Source organism: Protomyctophum bolini (genome assembly GCF_963924005.1).
Source record: "Protomyctophum bolini genome assembly, chromosome: 11".
NCBI lineage: Eukaryota > Metazoa > Chordata > Actinopteri > Myctophiformes > Myctophidae > Protomyctophum > Protomyctophum bolini.
Window position 1 is genome coordinate 14565145 of NC_137872.1, and position 12864 is coordinate 14578008.

A 12864-nucleotide genomic window follows, 5' to 3' on the forward strand; every position below is an offset into this window, starting at 1 on the left:
TGACCATGTTTATTAAGGTAATACAGTCTAGGTGAAGTTGGGCCCAAATACATGGACTTCTATGGGGCTATTATATATAATAACTTTCAGGAAATCCCGATTTCCTCAGTGGCTTCACAAAATATCTGTCTGACTGCCCCCCTGGTGTTTTCTTTCAGAATGAGTGACTGGTGTGATCCGCTTCCTCACTCAGAAATCTACCAACCAATTAACCCTAACGTGCACATGAAAGCAGTCTCATTCTGTCTGCTCTCTCTCACTCTCTCTGGACACTGTAATGTCACTGTTTGTCTATTCATCTATCTCACTGAACATGTTGATCTGCTCTTTTTAATATTTCTTAAAAGTTTTGTTTATTGTATTTTTATATTTCTATACATACAATTGTATTGTATTTTTAAGTTATGAATATGTATTTACTGACTCATAATAATCGGTGGGAAACGGCTTATAGCTGGATGGACACAGGTAGAGGTAGGAATGTGTAGCACGCAGAGTTTAACTGCTATGGGGTCAATGTTGCCTCTCGTCTCTCTCTCTTCATGTAGTGTCAGCATTGGTGGAAAAAGTACTCAAGTTTTTTACTTAAGTAAAAGTATCAATACTGTAATGTAGAATTACTACTCTGTTGTAGTGGAATAAAAGTGCAACATTTGCCTCCGAGATGTAGTGGAGTAGGAGTAAAATTACTGAAAATTGTAAATACTCCAGTAAAGTGGAAAAAAAGAAATTCCTCAAAATTGTACTTAAGTACTACAGCACTTGAGTATGTACTTTGTTGCTTTCCGCCACTGAGTGTCAGCTCATTGTTTGCTACATTCCAGATTTTCTATGGAAACTGTAAACAATACAATGCTACAGCGTTCTGCTGCTGACAGTGCGTGTGTGTGAGACGTGTGCACCTTTTTTGCACAAAGTGCAGGCAGTTGTGAATGTGTACATGCATGCTGCTTTCCCATCCACTTTGAGTTGCCGTTTCTTTGCACACCCATCCTTTGTCAAATATGCACAAGTGTCATGTTTGTTTAACCATATTCATATCAAGATTGGTGGGGATAGCCGTGATCAGATGTATTCTATTCTATTCATGTCGGATCAATCCTAAATAACAAGAATGTGTGGTGAATTTATTCAACACATATTTTTCTTTGTGATCCGGCTAATTCTTTCTGGTGCTCCTTGTCCAGTCAGCGTCTTACAGAATAAATCCAATCTTTTAAATAAATGTCCTGGCAGATTTTGGCTCGGGTCTGACAATCACGCATTTAATCTCGACTGGTTGAACAGAAGCATGAAACCCAGAGAGTAAAATACTGTTGCAATACTATCGCCACAGGGTGGGGAGAGGCCAGAGGAGAGAGGGGGGGGGGGGGCGGGTAAGCTACAGGCCAAGCTGGTGCTTTATTAACTTTTACAGCTCCATGTAAGGTTCAGGTGCCCAGAGAGAATGAGAGATATCAAGGAAGCCACTCGGTGACAATGGCTGCCTGCTGGGGGAATAAATAATACAATATGATTTTGAGTAGCGTTGAAATCTTGCCTCGGATATCCATTCAGTCGTACCTGTTTGTCAAGTTTCTCTCCCTTACCTGCAAAGGTGAAAATGTGTTGCAGCATTCTTCTCTGAACTGACAAGGTGACATCTGGGTGAGTGTGAGGAGAGCGAGAGAGGGACTGTCGAAGGAGGATATATTCCAGGGGGAGAGAAGTGGCCGTGTTGGATTGCCAGTTTAATTTATTTAACTTGGGGGGGTGTTTGCTCGTCTCTTCTGTTGAGAATTTCATAGACTGGAAGTTTATGGTTCTGGATTATGGATACTCACTTTGTGAAGGCATAGTGACTGAGAAGGCATAGTGTGACTGAGAAGGCTCTGTTTGAACTTCTTCAAAGTGGCAAACTGTATATACTATACTACACTTTCACTGAAGTAGGCTGCTGCTTGGGGTCATTTGGTTAGATCGATGTCCGGCGTCGAAGGATAGTTGCGGGATTGATACCTTCCGCTCCACCTCTGCCCTCGCCACTTACCGGTCCTGTTCTTGGAGGCAAGGATGAGCACGTCCCTGTACTTCTTCCTCCCCGCCCTTGGCGGCTACACCCTCGCATCTCTGTACCTGCTGAAGAACCCCCACCTTCTCCACCAGAAGAAACGCACCGCCTTCCATTGCAGACACATCTCTCACCGAGGAGGTAAGAAACGTAACTGCCTTCCATTGCAGACACATCTCTCACTGAGGAGGTAAGAAACGTAACTGCCTTCCTTTGCAGACACATCTCTCACCGAGGAGGTAAGAAACGTAACTGCCTTCCATTGCAGACACATCTCTCACCGAGGATGTAAGGGAATCCACAGAATGCACTCGGCAAATTAGCACACTTCTACCTCAAAATTTCAGAAGTTAAAAACAAATTCACAGGTTTTTCTAAAGAATTCAATGAAAATACTTTAAGAATTAGTGAAAATAGCAGATCTACTATAGCTCGAACCCCTGTTATGGGGCTAGATCTGTTATGGGGACCCCAGGGTGTCCCTATAACGGTATAACCCACCTTGAGAACCACTGATATAATTACAATATACTGTACCATGGTGTGGAGGTAATGTTTAAGACCCTGTATACACGAGGACGGCTCGGTCTGTTAGCCGTGCAAGTTTGTAAATTATATAAAACTTTCCTTCGTCCACATTGCGGTTATGTTAATAAATCATGTGCTTTATCTTGCCCGGAAACCACACTTCTCTTCCTCTCTGGCACGGGTGGGAAGATCTACCATAGCCAGACAAAACCATCACTGCCTTTACGTCTTCTTATTAACATAAAATCCATAAATCCATATAGTTTAATATGAATATTGAATTGAAGATCAAGTCAGATCGGGTGGCATAGTGGCTTAGGAGGTAGAGCGGCCCTACAGCGGTAAAATAGGAGTATGAATCGGCCCTAAGTGTTGAAACGCCTGCAGTCTCCGAGGTAGAGCGCCTTGAATGAATATAAATGCATGCATTTACCATCACCGTGTCACGTCACAGTCACATGTCAAACAATAATGCAAAATAATTCTGATGACAGCAGAATCTATGGTAAACTACTTCGTGGTTTGGAGTGAAGTTCCTTCTTTTTTCCCAAGCTGTAGAAATGGCTTGTCAAATGATTTGTGGTTTATTATATAGTGTCTATTGTTTAAATTAGCAGAACTACAAGCTCACAACGTGTTGGCTTGCGACACTGAGTTATTCAGTACCGCTTTAAGTACAGTAGAAAGCATTTTTTGGGCAATTGATGACATGGCAATAATGAGAAATGACTGCAAAGTATGGATGTACGGAGAGGAGTTGTCTGGATTCTTGACCTCTGAGAGGGTACAAATGAAACCCAATGGACCCTTAAGGGTCTCAAGAGTTATGGGTGGTCCTTGAAATGAAACCATTTGAGAAGCACTGCCCTAGACTCCTCTTGTTTTCTCTTTAGGATGTGGAGAGAGGATAGAGAGCACCATGGAGGCCTTCACAAAGTGAGTATCCATAATCCAGAACAATAAACTTCCACACTGTGAGTATACAGTATGTAACCATAAACACATGAACCCTGCCCTGTTGCTGCTTCAGGTGTCACTGCAAAAACCCACCTTGGCTTCTTTCTCTACAAGATAAACCAACATTTCGGTGTGTCTAAGAATGACATAATATAGAAGTAATAAAGATTATCTATCTTGATGCCAGACTTCAACTTTAGATATCCAGCAAATGTATCTACCACAGTACATTTAGGCTATCTTTCCTTACTTATAACTTGATATATTTGATATGCTATCCCATCAAAGCAGAACATTGTATACATTATTTGATTTTAGTTATAATATAGCCAATGTACCAATATAACAAACTTGTTGTAAAGGCTCAGTTGAGCTTCAACCACTTAAACCCCGGCATCCGTGTGAGCTTGTCAATCGGCTAATTTCAGCTAAAGCTTTCCCCACCATAACAGAAAACATACTAGCATGGAGCCCTGAGGGACTCCACTCAAACATATCGGGTGGTTTTAAGTGGTTGTTATACTGTGACATCCCTGTTTATTGAGTGAGTCTATACTGTACTGTCCTTGGGGCCGATTCATACTCCTATTTTACCACTGTTTCGGCGCTGTAGTGCCGAAATGATTTCGGCTCGTCAGAAATTTTCAGTAGCAGTAGAAGAGACCCCCCCCCCCCCCCCCGAACCTCCAATGACGTCACATTGTAGGCTCTACAGCGCCGAACCGACTTTTCTTCTGCACTAAAATAGGAGTATGAATCGGCCCTAAGTCTCTCTCTGTCTCTCTCCTCCCAACCCCAGTGCGGCCGAACAGGGCACAGGCATGTTCGAGCTGGACTGCCACCTGACCCGTGACTGCCATGTGGTGGTCTCACATGACGAGAACCTGCTGAGGCAGACTGGCCATGATGTCACCGTCTCCTCAGTCAACCTGCAGGTACACAGAGTGGTCACCATCAGGCCAAGTCTTCCTTTTTGCTTTGGCAGGCTAGAGGTGGTTTTTATCACTGGTGGTTTTAACTCATGCCGTAGAGCAGCCCCCAGCACCAGTACACATAGGGCGTTCACGAGATTTGCTGCCTGGAGATACAGTAGGAGACCATTTATAGGACTTGTCTACCATTTCGCATCTAGTCGCTACAATTCGGATGGCGGATCTCCATAAATGAACCATCTTCGGTATCCCTGAGCAAGACACTTTACCTTCAACCGCTCCCCTAAGCCCTCACTCTGAGAAGCCTGCTGCTGCTGGGTCATTTCCTCCCAGGGATTGCTACAAATTCTTTTCATTTATTTTCAGGCTTTATTTCGACAGGAGAGTGCAAATTGAAGAGCATTGGTTCTCAAAGTGGGGTCCTTGAGGAGGGTCCAGCTAAATTTGTTAATATAGCACCACGATCATTTTAACCACTTCGACATTTATTTTATACTATGGCTATTCAAAAATAGTTGATCTACAAGCTCACAGCACAGCTTGTTTTTCTCTTAAAGAATACACTTCAGAAAGAGGGGATACGAGAAAGAAAGAGGGAATCAGCGGTTGCTGAACATGGCTCGTGTGACTCATGCTGATCGTGTGGCTCATCATCAGGTCAAGGCTTTCGTTGGTCTAGTTTCACATCCTGCTTACAAATATCCATGAATAAACTCAATATCCACTGCATGGATATCCATCGCTGGAAACCAGAAGTACATGCTGTGTTTACATGGCCAAAACAACATTGATAATCAGTATGTTCAACATATTTCTGGGTATATCTGGGTTGTTTTTAATTAAATGTGGTGTTCATGTGGACCAACTGAAATTGAATACTCAACTCTCTTGTATGCGATTTGAAAAATTGTTCTTTAAGCAAAAGTAATTAATATGAATGTAAGAAGAAATGCACACAAAACTGAGCCAAATTGTACTTTTCATTCTCTGGTTTCATTACTTTTGTTCATTCATGTAACGTCTCTGTCGGGTGGAAACCTGATTCCTGATCTTTAATTTTCAGGATTAAAATAAAACAAATGGCAAAAGTAGCAGATCAAATCTACAAGCTAAAAACAAGCAGATTGTGTTAATTTACGAGAAAACACAAACAGTTAAAATATGGAGATAAGAGGTTTCTGCCCGACAGCAATGATATGCGACAAGACATACAGTAGGCCTACTGTATATCACTCAGTCAGGACTAGATGCATCAGTAGAGCAGGCTGTAGTGAATCCTCCATCTGTTTGTCAACTCTTTTTAGGACCTACCTCTGTATAAGGAGAGGCTGGAGGTGACATTCTATGCAGGTGGGTATCACTTCATCTCTCTATTCAGGCTTCATCCCAACATTGGGGAACTTTTATCCAGTGAGGCAGAAGAAGTAGGTCGCCGGAAAAGATAGTTTTATTGTTAAAAAAACAATTGTACAATTAGGACAAGATTAAGATTGGGATTAGGATTGTGTGCTGTGTCTTGGTAACTGCAACACGTGAGTTCAGCTTTAGGATTTGGGTTGGAAATGGCAATTGGAGTGGAATTCACAAAATGTCACTCGAGGACATCCTAAAATGTTGATGTTCTCAGTTCTCACTTGTTTAGTGTGTGTGTGTGTGTGTGTGTGTGTGTGTGTGTGTGTGTGTGTGTGTGTGTGCCCCATAGTGTGTGTGTGGTGCATGTGGAGTGTACTGCACCTAATTCTTTCCAACCTCTCCCCTTCCTGTAGGCCGCTACAGCAGCGGTAAAGACAGGAAGTTCTGCCTGCTAGAGGACATGTTCAGGAAGTTCCCGGACATGCCTGTCAACATTGAAATCAAGGAGAGCAACGACCTGCTGATAGAGAAGGTACACACAACACGTCTCTCTTCTGTCCATTGTTGGTGTCGGGTGGAAAACCTTCAGAAAACGTGTTCTTCGATAACCTAATATAATAACCTGTGTTCCACTGAATCCAGTGTAGTTAACTTATTATTTGTCACAAGCTCTCGTTAATATTTTTCATTGGTTCAATATTTACAAACGCCACACCTACACACCTAATCACTGTCACATTTATTTTTATAGCGAAAATAACAGATTCAATGTGATGCTTGTAGATCGGCTATTTTTGCTACTTTTATGTGGCACTTTAGTATGACAAAGTAGGGCATTAAAAAAGGGGGGGGGGGGAGAAAGAAAACAAAATGAGATACAGTATGAGGTTCCTTCTGACCAGCAACAAATATGTTTCATTGTCTGTCCTGCATAGGTTAAGAGTCCTACTGCCGTTTACCTATAGGTTGTTCTTTAAAAGTCTCAATCTGGGATTTATTTGAACATCTACTGTAAATTACACTATTACGCTATTCAAATACATTCTAAAAGCGACTCCATTCTTTACAAACCTTTAATGAACATTGAACAAACATATCACAGCCCCAACATACAGAACATAATATATTTGTAGTGTTTTATTTACTGAATGGACCAGTTCCACAGAGGCTATATGGCTACTTGCTATTTCTGGGGGTCCTTGGTACGAAAATGTTGGGGAACGCCTGGTTTAGAGAGGCCTTAATTACCTTCCGAGGGCCTTGTGGCTGCTGTGAAGTTTGGCCTGTAAGTCTTTAACAGACCATATTACAGCTTTTCAAATTCCAGTGGAATTATGTGAATGTAAATCATTTACCGATGAGTGCACTCTTACTCAGTCAGTTGACTGAATTGAGCCTAATGTATGCTCTTTCATATGACCGCGTCACACGCCGAACATAGCAAGAGCTTCAAGCTCTTAACTTGTGAGCTCTTAAGGTCGGCTATTTTAGGCGTCTGTCATGCCACGCAGTATGAATTCAGGCTTAATTACACATCACACACCTTTGCACACAAACACCAGCTTCTACTGGTGTAAGGACACCTGGATGTGTTATGGGGCTGAATGTCTTGCACCCAGATTTACTCGGCCTGTCTTTTGTTCAGTGAGAATTGTCAGCTGACACTGTTCCCACAAGCGACCACCAATGTTCAAAGAACCCTCCCAGCAGCGGTAGCCATGTTGTAGACAAGAGTAATGCCAGGTTGCTTAACCCTAAAATCAGCAGTTTTCAAGATATTGAAAAATGTTCAAAAATAGCAGTTGAACTGCAATTTAGCCAATGCATAAAAATCTAAAATAACACAAATGCCTTCCCGGTTTTAATGGATTGAAAGCACAGTGCTAGGGGCTGCGAGCCTGAGGCTTGCCTCTTATTCTATCGAATATTTTTTCCATAATCAAATGATCTTTATACATTAATAAATCAATGAACCACTAGTTTTTGTTACACTACAGTGTCATGCAAAAATAGCACACTACAAATTTAGAACGTTTTGAAACTTTTCGGATAGTGACATCACTGACACTGACATGACCAATATCTGTGCATTGTCTTCTCTGCACTACTTCACACTTCACACAGCATTACTTGACATTTCTTCTTTTTTCTTTTACTTATTCTGATTCTCATTCTTGATTGTTCTTGTCATATCCTGTTGTGCTGAAGGTGTCTGAGCTGGTGAAACGCTACAACAGAGAGGACATCACTGTCTGGGCCACAGAACACTCTAGCATCATGAAGAAATGCCGCACAGTGGTATGTAAACCACCAGGGGGAGACAGAAAATAGTCTGTACAACACTCCAGGGGTCTGTGAGAGATCTTGAACCACTTTGCACAGTGATTCTCAACTTTTCTGATTTCTATGGACCCTCAGTTTGATTATGCATTATGGCCACGGACCCTCATTTGATCAAATGTTTTTCCCCAATCTACACGCTAAAATCCTCACTGTTACCGTTACGGGTCCCAAATGGTCAGACCCGTAACCGTGTCTTTCGACCCCTGATAGTCCTTCTACCTGACATGGAAGAAAAGAGCTCTAATGTCCTCGGTATTGCTGAGTTATAACTTATAGTTTCCATAATAACAAAGAATTGTGTAAGGATAGGGTGTTGTTTGTGTTGTATTGTTTTTTTTCCTACATTGCATACCACAGTCTACCTCAATTCTTCATTTTCACAGCAGACATTTGGATGTGTGGTAGTCTGGTAGAAAGGTAAATGCAGCTGATGGTGATGGCGTTAATTTATTGGTTCTGTGGCGGTAACTGTACAGGAGATGTCATGTTATTACCTTCTCTCTGTGATGGTAACTGTACACTTATAGGATATGTCATGTTATATTACCTTCTTTTCTGTCAAAAGGGTCTATCATTTCATATCATGTTAAGGCCATATCATACAATAAAATGCCAAATGAGTGGTAGGCAGTAGGATAAAAATGCCAGACCACTGGTATGGTCGTGTATATCCCTACATTTAATCAATAATCATACATTTTTACTACTTTCCTATTGCCTATTCCTTTTTATTTTAACACTTCAAATAAATGAAGGGATACAGTATAAGAATTATTCACTTTTTTGGGGATTGTATTTCAGATGTGTGGGCGTGTCACGTGTGTGCGCATGCTTTGGACAATGGTTGGAATGAAGAGTATACCGTGAGTTGTGGTATACTGCAGTGTAGAAACACTGTTACTAAGTAAAAGTCTGGAATTCAAAATGTATTTACAGTATTGGTATCAAGATCTTAAAATACCTATATAGGTAGAAATTATGCAGAATGCCCCCATTTCACAAGTTTTCAAATGTATAAAATGTATACAAATCTTTTGAAAATAGCAGATGTACAAGCTCACAATGCGTTGCTTTGAAACCAGTTGTGAGCTTGCAGATCGGCCATTTTCAAATGCACAAAATATATAAGGTAATGTATGTTTGGAATAACTAAAGTTTTCAGTTTAAGAGTTAAATTAACACATAGGATTCTTCAGTGTAGATTGGGATACCACTAGAGCGAAACAAAAAAGAAAAAGCTAAAATAGCAGATCTACAAGCTCAAAATGCATCACTTCGCGCTGCATTTCAAGCTTGTGGATCTGCTACTTTTCATGCCTCCATGTGATCGACCGACAGCGACGATATCAAACTGTGCGTCCTTGAAATGAAAAAAACTTGTGAATCACTGATATAAATGAAACTCTGTGAATGTCCCTCTCTGCCTGTCTCCCTGCAGAACCCCTGCATGCCTTACAGTTTCACACAGAACCGCGGGTTGCTGGTCCTCCTCCTCTTCTACACTGGTCTGCTGCCCTTTGTGCCACTTGGAGAATCCTTTCTGCAGTTCTACCTGCCCCGCATCTTCAACAGGTGTGTGTGTGTGTGTGTGTGTGTGTGTGTGTGCTTTCCTCCATTGGCTGCTTTTCAAGGGTGCCAGCCAGGTATGCGTGTACTTACCAGAGAGTAGTTTAGTCTCTCCATTGTACTGTATAAATATTACTATACCTCTGCCCCAAATCTGTCACACGGCCTGTTCTAGGCAGCACCACCGGGAGGCTGTTTTCTTTTATATTACTCCTACAGATTTTGTCCAAACATCATTCCAATCGGTACACATTATCTCTAAAGTCATGTGATCAAGACGGATCTGTCCTATTTTTCATATTCCAGTCCAATTGGCTGTGATTACCTTCCAAACTTTGCAGGAGTGGCTCGTTTTGTACAAAATGCCACAAATCATGAACCGATTGCTGTGAAACTTTGCAGGCACACTAACAGTAAGCCAAGGAAGAACCTCTGCCTAAAATGTTTCACATTGGCCTCAAGGTGGTGTTACAACAGGCTACTGTACTTAACAGTTGCAAATTGGTTTTGTTTTGAAGGAGGGTAGGGAGTCCCACTTTATGATGGCTGGTGGTGGTAGGGCATTCCACATTTTGGTGGCAAAGGCCTATTCATACTCCAGTTTTGGGTATTAAGGTGACCACCGGAAACTACAACATTACGTCACACCGCGGTGATAAGCGACTCACCGCTCACCCCAACACATCTCTTTTTACTAACCACCACCGTTTCGGTGGTCACCTTATCATCTAAAGCTGGAGTATGAATAAAGGCCTATTCATAGTCCAGTTTTCGGTGAAGAGGTTACCACCGAAACGGTGGTTAGAAACAGACATGTGCTGTTTGAGCAGTGATCAACGGTGGTCACCTCTTCACCTAAAAACATAAGGATGAATTCATTATACTATTAAGGCTTATTCATACATACGCCTTAATAGTAGAATTAATTCAACCCTATGTTTTTTGCAGGTATACAAATCCCACTGACTGTATAGCCACGAATTTATCTTGGTTTATGGGCAATTTTTACTACAGTCTCCCCCACCCTAACTGCACTTATCTAACTTTGTCATACTTTGACCTGTTTGCATTTACTCATGCACTCTCACATGTAAGTGTCCACATGATGTGTGTGCGCGGCTGCGAGTGCAGTGTAAAGTAACTATGTTCATTTACTGTACTTAAGTACTTTTGAGTTATTTTTACTTTCAGTACTTTTATTTCTACTCCACTACATCTCAGAGGCCAATATTATGTACATACGTATTGTATTATGCACATTTCTACTATTATTACAAAACATACATTACCCACTTCAGCCCTACAGTATTTGAAAACTTGTGAAATGGGACATTTGTGTGTGTGTGTGTGTGCGCGCGCGCTTTTCCTTTGTTGATGTCTATTTTGTTCCCTCGTGATGAAGAACCTACATCCCGGAGCGGAAGATCCTGAGGAACCGCATGTTCATCTTTCTTGTGGAAAAGTGAGTTCCATTTGAGTTGGGAGCCAAATGCAGACACATGATCTCATTTAAATTGCGAATATCAAAACAAAAAATAAAAAAGTACATTTCAATGGAACATATTTAAAAGCAATCCCTAAGAACCAAAGTGATCTTGGGAGGAACTGATGTGTAAATGGGTCGAATTCAAAAGCATCAAGAATAAAAGATCCGCAAGCTCGAAACATGGCACGAAGCGACGCGTTTTGAGCTTGTACATCTGCTATTTTTGCTCTTTTTTTATTTTAATCCTGAAAAGTAACAGCTATGTAGGTCAATATGAGGTCAATATCTCTTTACAGACTCTTTATATGTTGATATCATTTCAGATTAACTATGAGGAAGAGTCTTTTTAAACATCTTATGGATCGAGGAATTCAGGTATGAAAGCAACATATTTTGTTTTAGACAGGCAACAAAAGGAAAGACATTTAACAAACTGGAACTAGCCCTGCTATGACATAGTCAACCTGTTGATTGGCTATTTTCGCATTATTTATCTGTGGAAGCAAGTCAAACAAAATTGAATGCCTCAGCTCCTACATTCCTAGTGCTAGGATGGTGTCCCCAGTTCAAATATGGTTATTTTTGGGCAGCCAGAGCCTTAAACGGTTGAGAGAACCACTGCACTACTAGACCTACAGTATGAGCTCTTCTCTATGTCTGTCGTTGCAGGTGCATTTATTTGTGTGCAACGAGGACCAGGATATCGAAGCAGCCTTTGACGTGGGGGCTACGGCGGTGATGACTGACTATCCAACACTTCTGTCCGACTATCTGAAGAGGCATCCATGTCAGGAGTGATAGCCAAGCACTGCCAATAACACTCCTGATTCCCTGTGAAGGACTCTGAACTTAAATAGGCAGCTTAACCCCAAAATTAAAAAAAATCTATCGATTTCTCACTCCACGGAGACTTGAATACATGGATTTTTTGTTTTTGTCCCATTCCTAAGCCAATATTTAGACCAGCAGGGGTTTATGGAGATAAAACAGCCGGCACACAATAAATGTCATAGCTGTATTTACCTCACTGGCCACTAACATTATTATGGCTGTTCTGAGTGTTGACTACTTCTATCCTGGCATCCCTATTTTGGGCATGTTATCATAAGTGTTTTTTTGTTGTGTTTATTTTTTCAAGTTATGCACAACTTATGCAGAGGTAATTCTATCCTGGGCTCCGCCAGAGTTATGTCGAAGTGATCTAATTTCTCCCGATGAGCAGGTTGGTGCCTTGCATGGTTCCTCTGCCATTGTGTATGAGTGAATTTAGGCTAATGCATTGTCATTGACAAGCGCCTTGGCACAATGTAAATGCACCATTTACATTCTTGTCTCCCCAGTAATTATACACTTACTGGCCTGTATTGAATTATAATACAAATTATAAATAAAAGTACAAATACAAATACAAAGATTTTCTGGATTTTATTTTATTAAGGGACCAAGGGACCTCCTTCCGCCAAAAATTGCTGTTCTAGCTGAACCGTCAGTTTTCGTGAAACGTGGCAACATGTTAGAGGGCAATGCCAAACGGTGACTATGCGAAGCCCATGACCATTGGTCAAAGGGTGGCGCTATAGCACTCAATTGAAAATGCTAACTTTGAACGTGCATAGCTCATGAACCGTTTGACCGATAGCAATGAAACG

At 41.3% G+C, this 12864-nt stretch overlaps 1 protein-coding gene across 1 annotated transcript; it reads left to right on the forward strand.

Moving 5' to 3' along the window:
* Nucleotides 1-1429: 1429 nt before the first annotated feature.
* On the forward strand, nucleotides 1430-12037 carry gdpd3a (glycerophosphodiester phosphodiesterase domain containing 3a). Its single transcript, XM_080775718.1, has 10 exons — nucleotides 1430-2191; nucleotides 3472-3514; nucleotides 4335-4470; nucleotides 5772-5817; nucleotides 6234-6352; nucleotides 8029-8118; nucleotides 9602-9735; nucleotides 11132-11191; nucleotides 11539-11590; nucleotides 11885-12037. The coding sequence occupies exons 1-10, from the start codon at nucleotides 2053-2055 to the stop codon at nucleotides 12011-12013; spliced, it is 948 nt and encodes a 315-aa protein (XP_080631844.1). The 5' UTR covers nucleotides 1430-2052; the 3' UTR covers nucleotides 12014-12037.
* The last annotated feature ends 827 nt before the right edge of the window (nucleotides 12038-12864 follow it).